General features: G+C 48.6%; 1 protein-coding gene across 1 annotated transcript; it reads left to right on the plus strand.

Annotated features, from left to right (window-relative positions):
* Positions 1 to 822: 822 nt before the first annotated feature.
* Positions 823 to 23,741, plus strand: LOC309794418 (kunitz-type protease inhibitor 2-like). The gene is made up of 6 exons (XM_082605890.1): positions 823 to 1,184; positions 15,699 to 15,869; positions 20,621 to 20,674; positions 21,200 to 21,361; positions 21,722 to 21,757; positions 23,082 to 23,741. The coding sequence occupies exons 1-6, from the start codon at positions 1,079 to 1,081 to the stop codon at positions 23,246 to 23,248; spliced, it is 696 nt and encodes a 231-aa protein (XP_082462016.1). The 5' UTR covers positions 823 to 1,078; the 3' UTR covers positions 23,249 to 23,741.
* The last annotated feature ends 513 nt before the right edge of the window (positions 23,742 to 24,254 follow it).

Consider the following 24,254-nt stretch of genomic DNA (forward strand, 5'->3'; position numbering starts at 1 on the left):
CAGGTCTGATTACTCTGCCTGTGCTTCCCCATCACAGCCCTGACACCTATCCTCCTCTGGTCAATTATCTGTCTTCATCTAAGTACTAGGAACTGTGGAGGCAGGGTCTGGGGCTCTTGTTCATTCATGGGTCTATGACCTCCTCTGGGAGCCCTCCCTGGCCCTCTCTCAGGCTGAATGGGGAACTTGTCTGGGCTCCCAGGTCTTCCACCACGCAGCCTCTGATCACTCAGCCTGTGCTTGCGCTGTCTCATCCATAATCACTCTGCCCTATGCTGCTGTCATAACTGCGCTGGGCTGTTCCTGTCTGGTGATGCAGGGACCACTCTGGCGTGGTCACCTCTGGGTAGGCGCTCAGTGAACTCTGGAATTTAGGAAGAATAAACCCCTCGCCTTCAACGGAAGGCTGAAGCAAGATGGGCAAAAACCACAGGTTTCCAGTATGAGCACGTCTGCGACCTCTCCTCCCACCCAGAGGCCCAATCCAAGAGCGAAGGTGCTCGGACGTGGTCAACAAGCCCACGCGCAAGGGCAGCCAGAGCACCGAGGTTCAACCTGCGAGCGCCGGCGCGCGGTCTAAGCCCCACTGGGGCGGAGCCAACGCAAGTCGCGCCCCTTTACCCCGTGCCAGGGGCGGACCCAGGTGCGCCCAGGGAGGAGGACGGCCGCTCAGGTGCCTGATCCCTGCGCCTGCGCTCTAACGCGTCCCGCCTCGCCAGGTGCGCCCCGCCCCTTCCCTGGCCTTCCACCTTCCGTAGCAGCTTCGAGGTAGCCGCCATTATCTCTGGAGCCCACGGAGCGTCTGGGGCGGGGTGTGGCGGGGTTCTGAAGGGTGGGGGGAGTCCGGGGCAAGCGAGGAGCGAACTAAAGCATCGTGGGCGCAGGAGGCAGAGTGTCCGCACACCAAAGGACCGAGAAAGGTGCTTCCCAGATTCTTCCTGTGTGGCGAGGGGACGCGCGCACCTGAACGCGACACGCTCCAGTGCGCGTGCGCGGAAAGGGTCTTCCCGCACCTGATCGCGAGACCCCAACGGCGAGCAGCTCGAGGCCTCGCTTGGGCGGATCGGTGGAACCCGTCATGGCGCAGCTCTGTGGGCTGAGGCGGTCCTGGGCGCTCCTCGCCCTGCTGGCATCGCTGCTCCTCTCCGGGGCTGAGGCGGCCGACGGAGAACATGCCGTCCACGGTGAGGGCCCGGGCGGGTCTCCTGGGAGCTGTGGAGGGCTGAGAGGCCGAAGGCGGGGCGTTAGGGGCGGGGTCGAGGGGGTAAGTGGGGGTCTGAGGAGGCCCTGGGCAGGGTCTGAGCGGGGAGAATTGGCGGGGGAAGAAGTTGGGGGCGACTTGGTGAAGCTCAGGGTGTGTAGCTAGACTGAACCTTGGGAAAGACGTTTGGGAGCCCTTGGGAGTGAGGACAGGCGGAGGAGCCAGGGCTGGGAAAAGTTTCCTGTGGATGAGGGAGGAGACTAGCGCTGTTGACCAAGAAGAGTGGCAGTGCCCCTTCCTGTGGCAGGAAGGAGGTGAGGGGCCGAACAGAAGACCAGCCTCTTCCTGGCAGAGAAAAGTTCCAAGAAAGCCCAGGGAGGGCAGCCGCAGCGGGTGGGGCTTGGATTCGGTGACCCGGTGGCCGTTTGAGCCTCAGGAAAGAAGCCCTCGCCCCCACCTTTTTGGATATTGGACAGTAGCCTCCTGAGAAACCTTTCTGGTTCAGTTGCAGCAGAATGCCTCCAAGAAGAAGGGTGTTTCTCAGTGACATCCAAAGGAAGGAAAAGCAAAGCAAAAGTGTTGGGGGGAACAAACTTTGTCAGGGTGCAAGGGGTGGGGAGCCTCTTGGTATAAGAAGAATATTGGCATTGAGAAGCTGGGCTTGGATTCCTTGGCCCGGTCCTTAGAGGTTGTTGGAGGGTAAGGCTGTTTCGACCTCTAAACTCTATGGAAGTTTGGCCTGAAAGGTCCTTTTGAACAAGTGTTGGTCTAACCTTACTGCTTCAGACAGCCACAAGGAGGCTTTGAAAATAGATCTCTTGAAAGAAAAATTCGTTGGTTCAGCAAAATTTATTGAGCCTCTGTTATGTGTCAGGGGCAGTGCTGGCAGCAGCGATAACTGTTGTGACTCAGACAAGCCAGGTCCCTGCACTTAGAGAGCTTATATTCTAGTGGGATAGACAGAGACAGGGAGTAAACATTCAAATAAAGAACACTCAGCACAGTATTAAATTAGTAAGACGTAATTGAATGGGGTGAAGTAGACAAACAGGGATGATGTAAGATGATGGGGGCCCCTTTAGCTCTGGTTGTCAGGGGAGGTCTCTGAGGACAGTGACGGCTGAGGTCTAACATGAAGAATGAGCAAGTGGCAGCGACACAGAGGCTTCAGGATCCAATTGGAAGTAGTGGAGTTCAAAGGCCTTGAGGCCGGAGCAAGCTTGGTGGTATTGGAGGAAAAGAGATGACAGCGTGACTAGAGCAGGAGTGTGTTGGGCGGGGGAGGTGGGGGACTGGAGGAGGATGCCAAGTGGGGAAAATAGGCAGGAGCCAGGTAGCTTTATAGGCCAGCATTGTGGATGGAAAGAAAGAAAGCAGGATGTATGTGCACCAAGTCATCGCCTGTGGTGTCTTCTGAAGACTGTTAATTTCCCTATGCCTGAGGCAGAGAGGAAAAATTGAGTTGGGGGATGGGGAGTAGTGTTAAGAGCCAGTGGGGAGAGACTCAGCTCCAGAGAATTAGGAATGCAGGTGTTGCTCATTCTTGTGGTCTGAACTAGAATTTGTCAGCCCTTCTGGACTTTTCTAGAGGAATTAATTATGTTAGGATATACCTTCCAGTTACCTGGCCTGGGACTATATCAAAACTGAGTTTGGGGCTAACATCTGTTGCTTACTTTGAGCTCTTGTGCATCCCTTAATCCTTGAAACAACCTGGCGTGGTGGTGAAGTTACAGATCTTGCCTAAGGTCACACAATAGTAATTGACAAAGCCAGGTCAGGCTGCAGAGGCCTTTTCTGTTTGTTCCCAGTGGCTTCCCCAGCTGCGGCAGCTGGCTGGACCTACTGACCTTTCAGAAGTACTCCTATCTGGCTGGGTGAACTAATGCCCTTGCTTATCTGAAGTTGTATTTGTATGAAAGGTTTCAACAGCGTAATCTGAGGCAGGAGGTAGTTTTTATCCCTCCACCCCTTCTGATTGCTTCGATTTTTCTCAGGAAGCAAGGTCATCCATTAAGAGTGAGGTGTTTCTCCAGCCACACACAGCTGCACAGGTACCTCCAGATGAGTATGGTGGAGGGGAGGGAAGTGTGAAATGAATGTGTATAGGGGGGCGATCATAATGATCTGTGTGAAGACATGAGGAGGCTGAGGGGTAGTGGAAAGGTGGTAGGGCCAGTGGATTGTTGGAGTTGAGATTTTGAAGAGACTGGCCTAGGAAGCTGGGATACAATGGGCAATGAGGGAGATGCATGAAAGTGAGGTTCTGAAGAGGCTGCAATTATTGAGACAAGGTCTAGGGGTGACCATGGAGGGAGCGGCTACAGGGAGGGCAAGATCACTGAAGGAGAGGAGGTCTAGGAACCAAGAGGCCAGGATGGTTGGAGGATCGCCTGTCTGGATATGGAAATCACCAAGACTGATGATGGGAGCAGCAGCGGGAGTGACAGTGAGCCAGGAGCTGAAATCATGGAGAAGTGAGGAGCAGTGACCTGGATCAGCAAATGACCCACAAGGTGGGATACGATTTACTCTGATGATGAGATTCATAACTGGGTGTTGAGGGTGGAGGGAGAATGGTGTAGAAGCAGTGCCCACTTGGAAGGGCACAAGAGAAGCTATATCTTCAGGGGAGAGCTGGGTTCAGTTAGAGTAACAAAGTGAGAAGAATGTTCAGAGAAGAGATGGAAGAACTGAGAGATTTTAAGTTAGGCCATGAGTATCAGAGACTCCAGGAGTTGGGGGAAGGGAGATGCGGACAAAACAGGATGTATGGTGATGAAGGGTAACTGGAGTCTGGGGCTGATGTGGTGATAAGCAAGTGATAGGAGAGTCACATGGTCTCGAGACTGACAATGTTGGTGAGGCACTGGGTGGTGGAGGGCAGATAGGAAGGGGTGTGGGATATAGTGGACATTTGGAGGCTTGGCAAAGTGTCCTGACTCCAGACCTTTGCAGATGGAGGTGGGGGAAAGCTGATACTTCTGTGGGTGTTCAGGTGTTCGTAGCATTCAGGGAGAGTGCCAGCCTGCATGGAAGCACGTAGAGATTATAAACTGGCTGTTCCCAGCAGGCCTCAAACGGGCTTTATGTGACTTGTACAGTTTCTAGGATTGAGAATTTTTTATGAAATATTTTTATTTTTGGCTTTGCCTGAAAAACCTGAAGATGTGGCGGTGCCAGTCCAGTGTTCCCACATAGCACCCATGGGGTGGCGCCAAGTACTTCTTTTGGCAAGGTCAAAGAAGACTGTCTTTCTCAGCCTGTATTTATTCACTTGGGCTGCCCTCTGTGTCGTCTAAGCATTAGAGTTGTGACTCCCATGTTAAGAGTATGCCCCATTTAGGAAACAAAGGTAGACGAAACATGATAGCTACTTATACACTGCACAGTGCAGTGAGTGTGTGAATGTGTGGTATTGTTGTGAGGGAACACCCCGTGTCAGGTGGCCACAAGTGTGCATGATTGTTTAATCTCTTCTCGGGTGATGAGTCCTGGTATTTGGAGTGCCCCCAAATATATAATCTCGATCAATACAAAGGCAGATAATATATTCCTTTTCAGAATAGAACCTCAGAAATTCCTGTTAGGAGTGGTCAGTTAAGTGCAGTTCCTGCTGCCAATAACTTATGCATCAGAACTTGTGGAAATGGTTCCTTCGCTCATAGCCCTTTGTTGATTGTTCTTGGGAATTTCCACTGGAGACAAGTGCAGCAGCATTCATGTGAGAGCCTCCACCACACTTTGAAGTGATCTTCCATGAGCATCAACCTCTTCGATTAATTAGTTTCCCCAGAACTTTGACTGAAAGAGTGAACTTTCCAGTAAATCTCCAAGAGGCATGTTACTAGTCACCACTCCTTTTTCTTCTCCTCACCCCCATAGACAGTTGTAAACTGAGTGGCCAAAGAGAAGATGACAGATGAGATGGAAAGTGCAGCTGGTGTTGGTGATCAGCTGGGAGTTCTCCAACGTAGCATCTCGTAGTATTCTTGTCCTTCACAGAGAAGGCACTTGTTTAACTCGCAGGCAAGACAGTTTAGTTCCAGGACACTTTGAAATATTTATTCAGCACATATTTATTGAACACCTGCCAAGTGCCAGGCACAGTTTTAGGCCCTGGAAACAAAGCACTGAATGAAACAGATGACACCCTCCCGCCCCTATCCATGGCAGTTACATTGTAATGAGAAGAAGATAATACAATAAATAAATGAACAATGAATAGATGACTTGGTGATGAGTACTATAAAGAAAAGTAAGGTGGGGGGAGGGATAAATTAGGAATTTGGGATTAACAGCTACACACTACTATATATAAAATAAACAACAAGGACCTACCATATATCACAGGGAACTGTATTCAATATCTTGTAATAACCTATAATGGACAACAATCTGAAAAAGATATATATGTATATAAAACTGAATCACTTTGTTGTATACCTTGAAACATTGTAGGTCAACTATACTTCAATTAAAAAAAAAGAAAAAAGTAAGGTAAGGTTTGGTGTGCTTAGTACTAAAAACATGGCCTCTGAGGCTCAAATGGTGACTATACCTGAAGAACATTGAGGGGCTTGCCTTTAGGTCCACTGAGGGAAAGTGGACCCTTGCCACCAGAAACATTCCTTTGCCCTGGTCAGTATTTGAGAAGTCAGCCTGTAATAGAGAAAGCCAGCGCCCAACCTGTTTCTCATTTTACCTATCCCCAGAGTCATTTGCAACATTCAGGCTTGTCTTCAGGTAGCTGGCCAGGCAGCCAAACCTCTGCTTGCCATGTCCTGAGACTGACAGGCCAAATAAGGGATGAGGTAGCTTGTGATTCATGTGAGGCAGGAGAGAACCCTGAAGGGGTCACACTGAAATGACTTAACTTAACCCCAGGAGGCCTTGGTGGCCCATTGGTCACATGACTAATGAGGAATTTGCAAATGACCCCAGGAGCATTAGTGTGTCGATTATGGATGTCCTTGTGTGATCCTGGTCACAAATGTCATTTCACTTGTTTCTGACAAGACCTTTTTGAAAACTTATGAAGGAGTGCTGGAACTTGGATGCTGAGGCCCAGGAACTTTGGAGTTAGTTACTTTGAAGTTTATTTGAAGCACATTTTTCATGATTGGAAAGCCATTTTAGAAATGAGGGCAAGTGTTTGAGATGGATCTCACCAATGGGGTCCTGGGTCCCTGGCCTCAGAAGCCCCGTAATCTGAAGTTCCTGAGTTCATATTTGGTACTTTGTCCGTGTTTATTCCAGGGTCAGTCATTTAGAGTCTAGGACATGTTCGGGGTGGGGGTGGGGATGAAATAATATTAGCTATTATAAGGGCTCTCAAAGGGCTACATAGATAACTATATGTCTGTGGTATTGAAATTTAGTGTGGTGCTTAGGAAAAACACGTCTACAAAGGCTCCTGGGGTGGGGTGGTAATGGAAAAAAAGGTTGAGAAACATTGCTCTCGGTAGAGGGTCCATTAGCTGTAATCAGTTTCTGAAAATGGTCCATGTTTCAAAAAAGGTTAAGAACCCCTGAATGTGAATTAACAGACAATTCCATGAAAGACTTTGAAACTACTGTTTCCTTACAAATTTTTTTTTTTTTAACATTTAGGACCTTTTTCTAAAATTTGTTTGTTTGTTTGTTTTGGCTGCGTTGGGTCTTTGTTACTGCCCGCGGGCTTTCTCTAGTTGCGGTGAGCGGGCTTCTCATTGCGGTGGCTTCTCTTGTTGCAGAGCACGGGCTCTAGGCGCACGGGCTTCGGTAGTTGTGGCACGTGGGCTCAGTAGTTGTACCTCACAGGCTCTAGAGCGCAGGCTCAGTAGTTGTGGCGCATGGGCTTAGTTGCTCCGCGGCATGTGGGATCTTCCCGGATCAGGGCTTGAACCCGTGTTGACTGCACTGGCAACCGGATTCCTAACTACTGCGCCACCAGGGAGGCCCTTCCTTACAAATTACTCAGATGGAGCACTGTGATTCTAGTTATGAATTTAGGTAAGGGTAGAATTTATAGTCCTGCTTGAGTGATGAGTATGAGGTGACAGTGGCTAGGAGTGGTGGTTTGCATTGTGCTGATAGTTTATGGAATGTAAACCTTTATATCTAAATATTTTATATCTAAAATGCCAAGATTATATATCTGAAACAACAAGATTTTATGAGCCTTATAATTTAAGTTGGATTTGTCATTGTAGATGTTCTTTCCTCATAAATACCTAGGGGTTATTTTAAAGTTTCTGAATGACTTATCCTAATAATGACAACTTCCAGGCACCAGAACCTAGAGGATGTGGGTAGTTAGTAGCTTTCTGTACTGGAAACAGAAGGCTTCAAGTATGTAGAACCTATGCAACTAAGCAAAATAGCTGGATTTATAGGTCACCTTGAAATAAGACTGACTGTAAAATAAATGTCAACTTGGAATTTGGCACAGTAGAATTAAAGGAGCCTTGAATATCGGCCTCCCTGGTATTCAGTACCTCTTCACTGACACAGAGCTTTAATATTCTCTCATTGCTCGGTGAAAAGATAACTTGAAGTCCAAATGGGTAACCAAGGCATAATTTTTCTTATTTTCTTGTCTCCGACCTCTTAATCTCCTGATACTGTAGTGTTGCAGGACTTTGATCTGTGTGATAGTCTGCCATTGTCTTACTGTAGGTGAAGATAAGGAATTTTGTGTCTTCAGGCACGGCAGGTGGTTGCACAGCAGAAAAACAAAGGGAAGGAGTGATGGTTGGGTTGGTTTGATCAACTCACTGACTTGAGTTTGTACCTTGGTTTTCCATTTCCCCTCTATCCTGTCAGTCACCACGTTCCGTTGGACTCACTAGTGAAATGTGTCATCCTTCCCTTTATCTTCATTCCCACTGTTCCTACAGTAGTCTGGTCTTCATAAAAATATAATATCTACTACTTATTCAAAGCTCTGTGCCAAATGTTTTAAGCTCTTATAATGGAGTAAAAAACGCCTTTAATTTTCACAACACTCTTAATGATTGGTCCCTGTGTCAGAGAAGTCCCTTCCATTTGAATTGTTTTTAAGAAATGCATCTGCAAGTCCACAGAATTTAACTCAATGGGACCTATGGAGGGAAAGCCAGCTGAATCTCCCCACTTGATTACTCACCAGTGAATTCAAATTACATTGAGCAAATGCCCTTTCCCAGACAGGCCATGGTCAAGATAACCTCAAGATTAATAAATGGTGCATTCCACAGCAGGAAACAAAAATCTAGGTGCCACAAAATGGGACTTATTGCTAACAAACTTGTCAAAAAGCATTTTTATACTAAGTAGATCCAGAATGGGTACAAATCACACAGAGAGGCCTTCACTTCAACTTGGGCTGAGTTGTATTTATACTGTCCTCAAGTTAGTTCTCTTGCTGACATTTCAGATTTCACTGTAACCTGAAGGAGTTTTAAAGAGGAAACTCTCCTGTTTACTACAGAGAATATTTCTGATACAAGATGTATGGGTTTTTCCACATCAAGCAGTTCTCAGCAGACACGGATTGGGTGTTTGGCAATTTAACTCAATTCTGAAACCGCAGGGAGTGAGCACAGATCCTGTAGGTTAGGGGCTCAGTCTCTCAAGACTCCCTCTCCCCCCTCAAATGCCAGTCAAAGTCCGAGGTTGTCCCCTGTCATTTTCACCAACCTGCTATAAATCAAGGGTTGCCATGACCCCCTTGGATCCAATTGGCTAGAGTGGCTCACAGAACTCAGGGTAACACGTTTACCAGTTTATTATAAAGGATACAAATCAACAGCTAAATGAAGACAGAGGTTTGGAAGGGTTCTCAAGTGTAGAAGCTTCTGTCCTTGTGGAGTTTGGGGTGAGCCACCCTTTTGGCATGTGGATGTGTTCACCATCCCAGAAGCTCTCCTAACCCCTTCAGTTGGGGTATTTTATGGAAGCTTCATCACATAGGCATGATTGATTATTAACTCAGTATTCCACCCCTCTCCCCTCCCCGGAGAATAGGGGGTGGGGCTGAAAGTTCCAACCCTTTAATCTTGCCTTGGTTTTTCTGACAACCAGCCCCCATCCTTTTTTTTCTTTTTTGGCCGTGCCACAAGACTTGCAGGATCTTAGTTCACCAACCAGGGATTGAACCCGGGTCCTCTGCAGTTAAAGCGAGGAGTCCTACCCTCTGGACCGCCAGGGAATTCCCCCAGCCCCCACCCTGAAGCTTTCTAGGGCTCCCCCAGCCACTATCATCTCATTGGCATACAAAAAGGCAATCGTACTACTACAGAGATTGCCAGGGTTTTAGTTCTTGTGTCAGAAACGTGGGTCAAAGAACAAATATTAGAACATGCTCCAGCTCTCAGGAAATTACAAGAGTTTTAGGAGCTCTGTATCAGGAAGGGCAGGCGGGGAGGGACCAAATACATATTTCTAATTATGTCACAGATATGATAGGTCTATAATCAGAGCTTTGCCTTATCTTCCTAAGCCTCCCAAGAGCCTGATTTCGATACTCTAAGCCTCTAAAATCTGTACTTTTTTTTGATTAGCCAGGCCTAAATCAGAGAATATGGGGCTTGCCGAATTGAAGAATACTGGGTTTATACATTTTCCAGCTTTATTGAGAGGTTTATACATTTTTGTTGCATGTATTATTGTTCCCTTATTATGAATGAGGAAATGGGTGGGCAGGGAGGTTAGGAAAGCTGCCTCCCATCCCCACCCCGAAACAGTGGGCTAGTAAGAGGCAGCCAGGAATTCCTGCACACACTGGTCCTTTACCAGAACAGCTTCCTACAGGCCCTGTCCTCTCATCTGTCCTACACACTTTTGCCAAGTGACTCTTCCTTATTGTGTCACTTCCCTATACCAGAGCCTTTGCTCATTTTCTTTGTACCTTGTGTGGCTTACAAGCCCTTTGAATTTAGGGTGTGATTATAATATTTTACCTTGTGTGATTTTCTTTCTATTCTTCTTCTATCCAAGCCAGTCTTGTGGCTCTAACTTAATTGTTTTTTGTTTTTTTTGCGGTACGCGGGCCTCTCACTGTTGTGGCCTCTCCCACTCGGAGCACGGGCTCCGGACTCGCAGGCTTAGCGGCCATGGCTCACAGGCCCAACCGCTCTGCGGCATGTGGGATCTTCCCGGACTGGGGCATGAACCCATGTCCCCTGCATCAGCAGGTGGACTCTCAACCACTGCCCCACCAGGGAAGCCCTCTAACTTAATTGTAAACCCCTGGAGGTCAAGGACTACATTCCCAGTGGGTGCCTTCTATGTAGGATGGCTACTCAGCTCAGTTTACCTTGGAGGGTTCCAATTTATGCCACTGTGTTTCCCACGGTAACTATTAAGAATACCCCTTTTCGGGCTTCCCTGGTGGCGCAGTGGTTGAGAGTCCACCTGCCGATGCAGGGGGCGCAGGTTCGTGCCCTGTCCGGGAGGATCCCACATGCCGCGGAGCGGCTAGGCCCGTGAGCCATGGCCGCTGGGCTGCGCATTCGGAGCCTGTGCTCCGCAGAGGGAGAGGCCACAACAGTGAGAGGCCCGCGTACCACACACACACCAAAAAAAGAATACCCCTTCTCACTCTGAAAAGTGTCTTAATCTGGAGGATAAATTATATGATCGCCCTATTTACATATATTAGCTATTCACCAAACACTTGTTGCTTACTACTGTTCAGGATACTAGGGAATTTAGTACCTTCAGTTTTATTTACCATGAAATATTTAACTGAAAAATTTAAGCAAACAAAAGGGATGACAATAATCCACTCTCCAGATAAAACCCTTAAAGAAAATACGAGTAATGCATTCACAAAATTAGAATACTCAAATTGTACTAAAAGATACACATGGAAAAGAAAAACTGGAAAAGCTTCTCTCTCCTTTAGTCACTTTCCCTAAAGGTAGATTCATATCTAAATTAAAAATTTAAAAAGGAATCATAATATGTAAACCATTCTTTTGCTGTTCTTCTCTCAGACACTTTTCTATACCAGCACATACGTAGTTGTCTATTTTTTTGTTTGTTTTTTTGTTTTTGTTGTGTTTTTTTTGCACAATGCGGGCCTCTCACTGTTGTGGCCTCTCCCGTTGCGCAGCACAGGCTCTGGACAAGCAGGCTTAGCGGCCATGGCTCTCGGGCCGAGCCGCTCCGCAGCATGTGGGATCTTCCCGGACCAGGGGATGAACCCGTGTCCCCTGCATTGGCAGGCGGACTCTCAACCACTGCACCACCAGGGAAGCCCCAGTTGTCTATTTTAAACAGCTCTGAGTATTCGATTATGTGGATGTCTCACAGGTTATTTCACTAGCACGAACAGGGTGTTCTGGTGGTGAATTTTCAGCTGTTGTAGGTCTGCGCACCAAGCCCTTTGTGGATATGGCAATAGTTGCCCCTGTTCTTTGAAACTCTTGAATTAATTGATTCTTCTTCTTTACTTTTTGATACTGAGGAGTGAAGTGTATTCTCTCCTATTTTTTTGGTATAAAATAGTAATTTCAGATGTCTGAGGATTATTGTAGCAAATCATTTCCCTTAGCCATTATCCTTAGAATTCTAAGTGGCTTTAATGAAAAGAATAGAGCTGCTTTTAGTGATGGAAGGGTGTGCTGCAGCATTTTTGGCAAAGGATTAACCTGAGGAAGGCGTGGTCAGTGTTGTCATAGAAATGTGAGCCCTAGGAGTCTATGTGATAGCATCTGACCACACCTGTAGGACGTGCTGAGTTCTGTGATATGACAGGGGGTGGGGCGTGTGGAAAATCTGAGCAGGGTGTTTTTAGCAACACTCTCTAAAGAAGTGATGGGCAAAGTGCAGCTCGTAGTCACTGCCTACATATGGCCTCCACGCTAAGTATGGCTTTTGCGTTTTTTTAATAGTTGAAAAAAATCAAAAGAATATTTTAAGGCGTAAAAATTATATGAAATAAATTTTTATTGGAATGACAGCCATGGTCATTCATTTACATATTGCCTTAGGCTGCTTTCATGCTACCATGACAGAGTTGAATACTTAGGCTAGGTGACCCATGAAGCTTGAAAGAAAGGCAGTCCTTGCTTTGCACAGTTTTCAACATGCACAGATTTCAGTTACTACAATAAACTAACTGTGAGTACTTGGGTACAGCACAAGTTTCAGCTACTAGCTCTTCAGTCACAAATCATTGTGTAAATTACACATATGCATAGTGATTGGTCACTGCACATCTGTTACTCACTTCATACACAGCAAAGCATGTAGTTGTGTTGCTTCCTTCTTTCCCGGTATACGTGACAGTTTACAAAAATGGTTAATCACTAGAGGAAGTTGGCCAAAAAAAACCCACCAAAGTGTAGCAAAGAGAAGAAGTGATAACACTGGAAGTGAAATTCCAATTGAACATAAATGGAGTGATAGAAGAATGAATTAACTGTGGGAATGTGGACACTGCTTGCCATTTGAGACCGGATATGCAGCCAGAGGAGCTTATCGACAGAAATGAGGAAAGTAGTTGTGACAATAAAAGGATGATCCAGTGGAAGTGTCGCTGGCAGAAACTTCCAGAAAAAGTCAAGCAACTCTCAGCAGTTTTGTGTCATCGAAGGGCAAAGGATAAAATGCTGGAAGCTGATCCAAACCTAGAAAGAGGTGTGACACTTCACTAAGGCGAACTGAGAAGATGCTTGTTGTGTATCATGAGTTATATGAGTAAAGACCTTCACAAGCACTGTTCACACTACTCCTGGCGACTTATTTATTTACAAAGAAGATTAAACACTTCTATTCTCAAGTTTTTTTTTTTTTTTTTAATAAACTTATTTATTTTAGGCTGTGTTGGGTCTGTTGCTGCGCGCGGGCTTCTCATTGCGGTGGCTTCCCTTGTGGCGCACAGTTGCTCTGCGGCATGTGGGATCTTCCCGGACCGGGGATCGAACCCGTGTCCCCTGCATTGGCAGGCGGATTCTTAACCACTGCACCACCAAGGAAGCCCCAATTCTCAAGTTTCTGATGTTTTAACTTATAGCGTACTAAATAAATATTCTTTTTTTTTTTTTTTTTTAATTCTATACCTTTACAGCCCACAGTTTTTCGTTTTAAAGGTCACGGAACACTCATAATTGTTCCCATTGCTGTGCATGAGTTCACACTATTCTGCCTGTGTTTACTATTTGGCCCATCATAAAAAGAAGTTTACTGACCTTCGCTCTAGAGAAAACAGATGGGGGGAGGAGAAGGACCATTTCATGAGTGGCTCCAAGCTTGTGAGGTGATCCAGGGCTTTCTTATTAGTATACAGTGAGGCAAGAAGTTGGTGTTCTTCAGTTTACAGCACCCACGGGAGTAAAAAGTATATCAAGGGACTTCCCTGGTGGAGTGGTGGTTAAGCATTCCCCTGCCAATGCAGGGGACACGGGTTTGATCCTGGTCTGGGAAGATCCCACATGCTCCGGAGCAACTAACCCTGTGCACCACAACTACTGAACCTGCGCTCTAGAGCCCGCGATCCATGGCTACTGAAGCCCGCGCACCTTGGAGCCCGAGCTCCGCAACAAGAGAAGCCACCTCAATGAGAAGCGCGCACACTGCAACGAAGAGTAGTCCGCGCTCGCCGCAACTACAGAGTGCCTGCACACCGCAATGAAGACCCAACGCAGCCAAAAATAAATAAAGAAATAAAAAATTAAAAAAAAAAACCTCAAGCAACTTTAGAACCAGAGAAACCTGTTTTCTGTGACAAAGACCAGTCTGTTTGGCAATTTTCTAATAGCCAGTGTTCAGAATGCCTGCCAGGGTTTTGTAATTTAGGTTCATATGTCAGATATTGTGTGATTTTAATCATTTTTAATACTTTCCAAGAGAATGTTACTGTTTCCTAAAGTCAGGAATTCCATGTTTCCATATTCTGAAGCAAGTGTATCCAAATTTGGTGCCCTTCAGCTTTTCCCTGATTTTCTTATTCTGTTTTGAAAACGTATAGAACGTATTTAATTTTGCACTAGCATTTGTGAGCACAGAAATAGAACTTGAAACATATTTTTCATGATTGTTTTCCAAAACTATTCTGAGACCAGTATATCATTTTGTCATCTCTTAATAAGAACAGTTATTTATTAAGGAATAACTTCCTGAAAATTGTCCAACCGATTCCCCTCAGCCTTGGCCAGTTCTTTGGTATGGTGCTATCTATGACCCTGTCATTGAGTGTCGCCATAAACAGGCCTAGCAGAGGGCCTGGCCTTGGTGAGCCCTCCAGTTGTGATGAAGCCTTGAGGAATGTTTTGGCTTTTAGGCAACTTCAGTTTCATGTTTCTCCCACTGCCCGTCACTATAGTGGTTTTTTTCTTTCTTTCCATCCAAGGGGTCGTTTTGTTTGTGCCTGTGCTCTCTGATCAGACCAGTTTGAATTCATATACAGCTCTGCTGCTTGCTTAGCTTAACCTACCCAAAGCCTCAGTGTTCTGCTTTGTAAAGGGCGGGGGTGGGGGTGTTACTGCATGAGTCACAGTTTTATTGTGACTATTAGAAATCGTGCATAGAATGTGCCTGGCATCAGGCTTTGTGAAGGCAGTGAAACGGGGTGTCAAGAAATAAGTCACGCTCTGCTTTTTGGTTCATTTTGATTTTAAGCTGGGTCTACCAAAGTATAGTATTTTGACTTTTTTGAAGTTTTTTTTTTTTGGCGGTACGCGGGCCTCTCACAGTTGTGGCCTCTCCCATTGCGGAGCACAGGCTCCTGTCGCACAGGCTCAGCAGCCATGGCTCACGGGCCCAGCCTCTCCACGGCATGTGGGATCTTCCCGGACCAGGGCACAAACCCGTGTCCCCTGCTCGTCAGGCAGACTCTCAACCACTGCGCCACCAGGGACACCCGCTGGCTTCTCTTTGTTGTGGAGCACGGGCTCTAGGCCTGTGGGCTTCAGTAGTTGTGGCATGTGGGCTCAGTAGTTGTGGCACGTGGGCTCAGTAGTTTTGGCTCGTGGGCTCTAGAGCGCAGGCTCAGTAGTTGTGCACAGGCTTAGTTGCTCCGTGACATGTGGGATCTTCCCAGACCAGGGCTCGAACCCATGTCCCCTGCATTGGCAGGTATATCCTTAACCACTGCGCCACCAGGGAAGTCCCAGCTCTGGCCTTTCAGTGCTAAGCTCCCCTTGGCCCAGTTTGATGGGAACATATCCAGGAGGGTCCTGCAGTCTATTTTTTTGCCTTTGAAAGTCCTTTTTCTATACTGGATGTCTGTGTGTTTGATAATGGGGGCAGGGACAAAATCAACACGCAGCTGAAATTCAGTTCAGTCTGGTGGGTTGGTGTCTTTGTTGTTAGATGATGCCTTCCTATACAAAGAAGGAATCACTAGGTAAGCCTGATGGCGACACTTCAGAAACAGTTCACAGAGGAACTGTGCTGCAACTTAAGGCTCTGGTTCTCCTCTTGGGGCTCTGGAAAGCTGTGGGCCTTCTCCTACAGGTCTGTGCATGTTCTGTCTTGCCAGAATTGCCCTGCCAAGCTAACTGGTCTCTGGTTGGTTGTATTTTAGATTTTTGCCGAGTTTCGAAGAGTGTGGGAAAATGCCGGGCCTCCATCCCTAGGTGGTGGTACAATGTCACTGATGGATCCTGCCAGCAGTTTGTGTATGGAGGCTGTGGAGGGAATGACAATAACTACATGACCAAGGAGGAGTGTCTTGCAAAGTGTGCTGGTGTCACAGGTAAGACAGTTCTGTTGGGGAAGTTTTATTATCTAGAGACACTTTATTAATTGGGACATAGCTGCCTTTTGCTCTTTGCCAGTTCTTCACTGCTGAAACTGGGAGACGTTTTTAAAAGCAGAAGAAACAGGCACAGTGTGAAGGTCGCCCACACGGTGGTTTCACAGCGGTACCCTCCCTCCTCTTCCCAGAAAGGGGAGAGTAGGCCGCAGACTGAAGCCAGGGGAGGGGTGACATGACTGCGTCTTCTCCCCAACTTCCCTTCTCCCACTACTGAGAGCAGGTCCCACGCCAGGCCTGGTTTGAGCAGAGTCCTCCAGGTCTACTCAGACGGGCTGCCCCCCTTGCTTCCAAAGCATTTGGGTTATTTTTACCTTTGGGACAAATGACTTGAGGAGCTCACCCAGCCAGCCAAGTTATGAATCAAGTTAAAACTAGAACATACTTCTGGAACCCATCCTTCTCTCAGCCTTCGTGAGGGATTCTGTGGAATCAAGATACTGTTGACCCTGAGAGCGTCCCAGTGTAAATAAAAAAATCGTAAAGCCCCACAACAGTGTGCACTGGCTCTGAACAGAGCCTCGAGGGACTCCTTGAGACCTGATGGCAGGGCGATATTGGTCCTCTGGGGCCTGATCCTTCCTAGGTGTTCCAGAGAGCCGCTGATTGGGCCAGCCAAACTGTCAAAGATTTTCATTGGCGATTTCCTTAACATTGTTACGGGACTTCTTGCATCCTTTCCCGACAGCTTGGTGTCAATGTTTGGACTCTGGATTATGATTCTGTGTCAGAATGTGCTGGTGCCCTCAGTGCTCACCGCACTGGCTGTAGTCTCTCTTGGCTTTGAACTCTGCATTCAGAAATCAGATAAGCTTGTGAAAGTTGTGTGTAAAGAGAGGAAGACAACAGTGGTCTTGGCTGTGAACTGCGGTTTAAAACATAATGCGCAGACACACAAGCCCAGCAGTGACTGAGTGCCTTGAGGAACGTTTTATTGATCTTTGTGTGCCCAGTGCCCGGCAGGCGCTCAACAAGTGTTTGGAGAGCCGAAGTGGCTGGTATTAGTTTTGGATTGTACAGATGAGTTCCTCACTTTTGGGGCGGGGGTGGGGGGGCAACTGGCAACCTTACCAGATGGTGATGGAGAAAAATACGGTTTTCCGCTATCAGCTGCGGTCCAATCAGGAGTTGACAGTAGCAAATGTACATTCCGTTCTGGTTACTCCTTGGTTTCTCAGGGGGAAAGTTAAGTTTTAAGAACACAAGCAGTGGACAGTGGGCATTAAGGCGGCATGTCTCTGCAAGGAGCCACAGGGTGTAGTGTTTTGCTGGGAGAAGGCAGACAGCTATCTTCCTAGAGGTCAAGCCAGAGTCTGGCCCCAGCCTTGAGGTCCCGGAAAGCTCATTTGCTGGCACCCGAGCGTGGCTGCACTGCACAGCTCCTGAGGCGTTCTCTTTGGCAACATATTTTCTCCCAGGCAGGCAAGCTCTGTGGGGAGCCAAATGATAATGAGAATGCCAGTTTATTAATTAATTATAATGAGAACCAGAACCACCAAAGGGACCAGACACTTCTGTCCCTGTGCCTGCACCCTTAGTGTGTGTAGGCAAACCTCTCAGCGACATTCCCAGAACATTGCTTGATGAGGGGAGAGGCAGAACTGGGGGAGCTGCTTTGTGATGGGAACGTGTAATGGCATCAGGTTAGGCCAGCCCCACGCCTCTGCACAAGGGAGGGTTCCTCCCTCCTGGACCCTGCCAGCGCTCCCTTTTTTGCATTTCCACCCACCCTCTTAGCTTTGTGTGTGTGCAAGATAAAATATACATAACATGGGCTTCCCTGGTTGCGCAGTGGTTGAGAGTCCACCTGCTGATGCAGGGGACACGGGTTCGTGCCCCAGTCCGGGAAGATCCCACATGCCACGGAGCGGCTGGGCCCGTGAGCCATGGCCGCTGAGCCTGCACGTACAGAGCTTGTGCTCCGCAACGGGAGAGGCCACAACAGTGAGAGGCCCACGTACCACGCAAAAAAAAAAAAAAAAATATATATATATATATATATATATATACACATAACATAAAATTTAGCATTTAACCATTTTTAAGTGCACAGTTTAGTAGCATGAAGTACATTCACAGTGCTGAGCACACCCTTCACTTTTTTTTTTTTTTTTTTTTTTTGCGGTACGCGGGCCTCTCACTGTTGTGGCCTCTCCCATTGCGGAGCACAGGCTCCGGACGCGCAGGCTCAACGGCCATGGCTCACGGGCCCAGCCGCTCCGCGGCATGTGGGATCTTCCCAGACCGGGGCACGAACCCGTGTCCCCTGCATCGGCAGGCGGACTCTCAACCACTGCGCCACCAGGGAAGCCCCACCCTTCACTTTTTAAAAAATATTTATTTATTTATTTGGTTGTGCCAGGTCTTCGTTGCAGCACGTGGGCTCCTTAGTTGCAACAGGCAGGCTTTTTAGTTGCGGCAGGTGGGCTTCGTTGTTGCGGCACGCGGGGCTCCTTAGTTGTGGCCTGCGAATTATTAGTTGCAGCATGCATGTGGGATCTAGTTCTCTGACCAGGGATTGAACCCAGGTCCCCTACATTGGGAGTGCCTAGTCATTTTTTTTAATGCACCTGTATCTTTTTTTTTTAAATAAATTTATTTATTTACTTATTTATTTATATTTGGCTGCATTGGGTCTTCATTGCTGCACGGGCTTTCTCTAGTTGTGTCGAGCGGGGGCTACTCTTCATTGCAGTGCACGGGCTTCTCATTGCGGTGGCTTCTCTTTGTTGAGGAGCACAGGCTCTAGGCACATGGGCTTCAGTAGTTGTGGCACGCGGGCTCAATAGTTGTGCCTCACGGGCTCTAGAGTGCAGGCTCAGTAATTGTGGTGCACGGGCTTAGTTGCTCCGTGGCATGTGGGATGTTCCCGGACCAGGGCTCGAACCTGTGTCCCCTGCATTGGCAGGCGGGTTCTTAACCACTGGGGAGCACATAGTCTTATCCACTGCGCCAGCAGGGAAGTCCCACGGCCTTCACTTTTTTAATTCATTGGGTGAGTTAATACAGTTCAACAGGTTATTTGGCCCTGGAAGCCATTCTGTCTTTTTATAATGTCATTTCACACGTCTTTGCTCTGATTCCCAGCTGGTTGATCTTAAAATTTAACCCACAAGGACAGTCTTGGTTCCTTATTTTCCAAGTTCTGGCAGGTTTGTGGTCCAGCATGTGCACTGAAGGGCCCACATAAAGGAGAAATGGGAGTCGCTGTGAGAGGCACACAGGCCCAAGCCTCCTCAGGGATACAGCTTGCTTTGTTTCACCAGGCAATCTTGGAGGTACACTTTCTCACTGTGCTCTTCATTTGTCCTCGTGTAGTAAACACCATCCATGATCTGTCCAGGAATGGAGCACATTCCTCTGTCCCAAGTGGTAGGTTCTGAAAAAGACCCAGGATGGAGTGAGGGCCATGCAGATGGCTAATGTGAAAGGACATTTGTAATTTGGGCATTGTACAAGGGCTTCCACCTCCTGGTTCTGTTTACTCACAGCTGGCGAACAGGGGCTCTGCCTGGGCTGCCAGCTTCCGGCTCCTGGCCAGCATCCTTGCGCTGGGGAGTTCAGCAGCCAAGAGGGCTGAGGGATTCTACAGTGCTTCCTGGCTGACCTCGGCTTCCTCCTGGGGGATAAGGGATTGTGGCTCAGACCCCTTCCCCCGCTTTGGGCTGGCTTCCAGTCCCCTGGCCTCAGCCTTCGTGCTGTCTTCACTGCCCTATCCCACCTCCTTGCTTGCTGTATCTCCTTTGCTCCGTGTCGTCCTTGCTGTCCGTCTCCCTCCCTGTGCTAAGAGTCCTCTGTCTTCTGCCACCCCCGCCTCCATTCCCACTGCAGTCCTTGACCTGGAGCTTTGTGTTAGCTTGCTTTGTAGTGCCGACAGCAGCTGCCCCATTCCTCCTTTATGCTTAAAGGCCTCTGCATCAGGAGCCGGGGGTGAGTGGTTCAGATGCACTGGGAAGTCCAGTCCAGCTTTCCCAAAGGCCAGTCCCCAGGCAGTGGGTTCTGCCGGGCGAGACCTGCTGTGGAGGGAGGGAGTCCGCCCCTACCCCATTTGAGGATGGCCCCCAGTCAGCCACTGGCCACACACTGGTTGCACTCTTGATTCTGGTCCTTTGACTCTGACCTCAGCACCCACATGAGAGTGAGCATTTATTAGTTCAGTGGATTTGCAGAATGCTGAGAGTTAGGTTAAAGTCACTTTCCCGTTTTGCTAGGCTAGGAATCCTGTGACTGTCCTGACCATTGCTTTGCCTGGGTTCATTGCTTATTCCCAGGCTGGCCTCTGCAAGGTCATCCAGAGCCATGGGGCATCATAACTGGCATCATAACTCTGGTTTCTGTCCTGTTTCAGAAGAAAATTCCCCCAAGAGAATAAGGGACCCTCCTCCCTGTGTCAGAGAGTGGACACCTCTGGTCTTCCTCATCACCCCAGAAACTGTGGCTGGGATTAGTTTCCATAGTAACCCCTGAGGTGACAGGCAGGCTTCCCCATCCAGCATTCATTCTGTGTGTGCCGTAGAGCCCATTAGGACTGGGAGGTGATGGAGCAAAGCTGCCCACAGAGGGGGGCTCCACTCCCTTCCAGGTGCCAGAGTGTCTACGCTCCCTCGGTGGGCCCTTTTAGACTCAGCCCCAGCTAGGCGACGTGTCCTGTGTCCATTCCAGCCTCCCTGACACGGATGTTTGTGTTTCAGTTCCCAGAAGGCAGGATTCTGATGACCTGTCCGGTGATATTTTCAACTACGAAGGTATACCTCTTAAAAAACATGTTTTCTTACTTCATTGGGAATTGAGACACACGTGAGGATTTCCATGACGGGTATCGTAGAGCAGGGCTTGCCGGCCTTTCCCAGGTGTTAGGACTCCTGAGCATGCCCTGGGGCAGCAGGGAGCAGGACGTGCCCCAGCAACCCCTCGGCCTCCCACCGGCCGCGCTGTGGGCGGGATGCTGTAGCCCTGCCTCAGGGTCCCTGACTGTGACATGAGGGGCCTAGTGGAGACCCCTCTGAAGGTTCAGAGACCGAGTTAGCACATGGAGAGCCTACAACAGTGACTGACACAGAATAACCTCCACAACAGTGTAGTCTGGCCATAAAGAGAAAGATGCCTGAAAATGTGGGCCAGAATGGCCACGTCTGTAATGGCCAAGTTTCTTTTAACAGAGAGGTTTTCCCCATTGGCTGGCAGCCATAGGACTGCTTGGGAGCATTGTAGCTCCGTTCACCTCTCCTGGGCCCTGCTAATTTGTATCCCTTGGGCTGTCTCACTCCCAGAGCACTGCACTGCCAAGGCCATCACTGGGCCTTGCCGCGCATCCTTCCCACGCTGGTACTTTAATGCCGAGAAGAACTCTTGTGATAACTTCATCTACGGCGGATGCCGGGGCAATAAAAACAGCTACCTCTCCAAGGAGGAGTGCATGCAGCGCTGCTTCGGTGAGTCTGCCTGACTCCTAAATCCAAGAAACAGCCGTGGGCAGATGAACCCTCCTGAGAGGACACCAGTCCCTTTCCTCATCCCTAAAATGAAGGCCTTGCAAAAGCTGTCATTTGGACTCTGCCCTTAGTCTTCTCTGGCTCCCTGGTGGGGAAAGGGGTGGGCTTTGGCCCCAGCTATTGGGCACACGTGTCCTAGGTCCCTACTGGGGTGGCAAGGTCTCAGAACCCTCAGAGGAGCTGGAAGAAGTCGTTCAGAAAGAGCGTGAAGGCCCAGGGCTGAGGGGGATCCTCAGGTGGCTGCAGCTGTGAGGGGAGGAGGGCTGAAAGCTGACCTCAGGGTTGTGTGTTTTCTTCCAGGCAAGCAGTTGTATCCTGCCCTGCCCCGCACTAAAGGTAAACGGCCCCTTGCCCCCCTCCACCTGCCTGCCTTGACTAAGCTCAGCTGTGTTTTCTGCAGGCTCATGTCGTCTCGGGCACATCATCCTTCACTGTAAACATCGTTTTGTTAGAAAGTCGTGTTTCTGCACGAGAATGGCCAGGCAGCTTGGAACATGTGGTGGATGTTTGTCCCATTGTACAGTGTACATAAACGGGTTAGGAGTGAGGCCGTCTCTGCCTAGGCAGCCTCGGGGTGACTGGGGGACACCTCCTACTGTTTTAGGTGTGTGGGATCTGCTGCACTCAAGCCTGGGACTAACTCCAGGTTTTGGGGGGGAACTCTACTGCCATGGGGTGTAGAGAGTTGGTCATGGGTGATAACAAAGGAGGGTGGAAAGCCCTTGCCATGTCTGGGTGGAGCATGTCCCCAGCCAGTGCTGTTGTTCCCAAGCAGTCTGGTCTGACAAGGAGGCTAGGCCTCCTCTAGCTTTTGTTTCTGATTCTGAGCCTGAATCATGGATGGTAGTGTTTGCACAAAAGACCTGCCACACTGGTTTGGCCTCTTTCCACCTGTTTCCCTTGTAAGGAGTCCAGGCCTGGCCTGTGTGTCTGCTCTGCTTTAGAAGAGAAATGAAGCTGGAACCTGGTTTGCCAGGCATAGGGATCTGGAGGGTTGGAGATGGAGAGTGAATTGACCCTGTCCAATTCTGCAGCCAAGTGGGGAGAGGGAGCTGGGTAGCTGCCATAGGAGGCCACATTCCTTAGGTGGAGCCCCGCCTGAAGAAAAAGCATCTTAACTGACCAGTGGGACTGCAGTGGGGCAACCACTATTAAATCTACCTGGGCCCTTAGGAGCATGAGGGTCCCCTCCCGGCCCTGCTCCGAATATACCCGTGCCTCTGCCCTTCCGTCATTCCACAGGCAGCCACCCCAGCCAGCTGCAGGGCCACATCTCTCTCTGTGGCTGGTTGGGGGGGGGGTGTTTGCACACACACACCTGAGATGTGTGCTTTTCCTGTGCAGATTGCCCCAGAGAGGTGGCAGGGTAGTACAGAGTTGAAGTGGGGATTTTTTGTTCAAAAAGGAGGAACACAAGTAGCCACTCTGTCTATGTGCACATAGCATAGCACCTCCTTTTCTCAGGAACCTACTTCTCAGGACAGTAGGGACTCTCCTTGAGGACTTCCTGTCAAGCAGTGTCTGTTCTCCAGAGCCTTCTGGGTTGGGGTGGGGGGACGTCTGGCCCAAGGGCTGCTGGTCCTCCTCCCAAGCCCATGTGGACACTCTGGCTATGGCCTGCCTCGTCCTGCTGGTTCTGAGGCCTCTCTCTCATCCACAGTGGTGGTCCTGGCAGGGCTGTTCGTGATGGTCCTGTTCCTCTTGCTGGGAGCCTCCGTGGCCTGCCTGATCAGGGTGGCGCGGAGGAACCAGGAGCGCACCCTCCGTACTGTCTGGAGCTCTGGGGACGACAAGGAGCACCTGGTCAAGAACACTTACGTCCTGTGAATGCCCTGTCGCCAAGGGGCTGCCCTCCTCAACCCCCTGTTAATGAAGAGAATCTGCGAAGGGAGGAGAGACAGGTGTCGAACACGTGTGTGCTTTTTCAAATAGAGTGATTTGTCTGTATTTGCACGATCATTAGGGCTTTTGGCCTGGTTGTTAATCCAGAAGGTAAGAGGGCTGCTCCCTGGTCTCCCAGGATGGGTTTGCTTTGGAAATTCTCTTAATGAAGGGCTGTGCACGTTGCAGATGTTCTAGCCCTAGATCGGAGTCGGTTCCTCTTCGATTTATTTCTTTGCTCCAGGTATAGTTTTCTTAGCTTATGTTGAATCCTATTGCCTCCTTTCCTATCACAAGTGATGTTTTAATAGTTTCCTTTGTTTGTTTTCTGGTTTTTTTTTAAAGTAAGCAGAAACATAAGTTTTTTAAATTAGGATTCTGAAAGGAAGAAAGTAAAATGTACAAGTTTAATAAAAACGGCCTTCCCTTTTAAAATAAATTTCAGTATGTGCTTTCTTTCTTTCTGGGAATGCTAATTTAAACTCTACCAAAGTTACCACAGGACACTACATGAGATGTCCCATTCCAGAAACAGACTTCTTAAAAATATAGCATCTTTCAGGGCTTCCCTGGTGGCGCAGTGGTTGGGAGTCCGCCTGCCGATGTGGGGGACACGGGTTTGTGCCCCGGTCCGGGAAGATCCCACATGCCGCGGAGCAGCTGGGCCCGTGAGCCATGGCCGCTGAGCATGCGCGTCCAGAGCCTGTGCTCTGCAACGGGAGAGGCCACAACAGTGAGAGGCCCGCGTATGGCAAAAAAAAAAAAAAAAAAAAAAAAAATAGCATCTTTCAGATCTTCTTGAATGAAATACATCTTATATTCCAACTGAGTGCCCATAAAGTTTCACCAAACAACACTTAGCCTTACCACCTGTGGTAAGCTCTGATATTTTCTTACTCTATTTCACTTTTTTAAAATGTCGGTCTTAGGGACTTCCCTGGTGGCGCAGTGG

This window comes from Mesoplodon mirus (assembly GCF_964341445.2).
Source record: "Mesoplodon mirus genome assembly, chromosome: 19".
In the NCBI taxonomy this organism is placed as follows: domain Eukaryota; kingdom Metazoa; phylum Chordata; class Mammalia; order Artiodactyla; family Ziphiidae; genus Mesoplodon; species Mesoplodon mirus.

What these genes read in the sequence shown, in the direction of transcription:
- LOC309794418 (XM_082605890.1), top strand. Translation starts at nt 1,079, where the DNA reads ATGGCGCAGCTCTGTGGGCTGAGGCGGTCCTGGGCGCTCCTCGCCCTG. An exon ending in AAAGTGTGCTGGTGTCACAG is followed by an intron (nt 15,870 to 20,620) that starts GTAAGACAGTTC and finishes TTTGTGTTTCAG; the next exon opens with TTCCCAGAAGGCAGGATTCT. An exon ending in GTGCATGCAGCGCTGCTTCG is followed by an intron (nt 21,362 to 21,721) that starts GTGAGTCTGCCT and finishes GTTTTCTTCCAG; the next exon opens with GCAAGCAGTTGTATCCTGCC.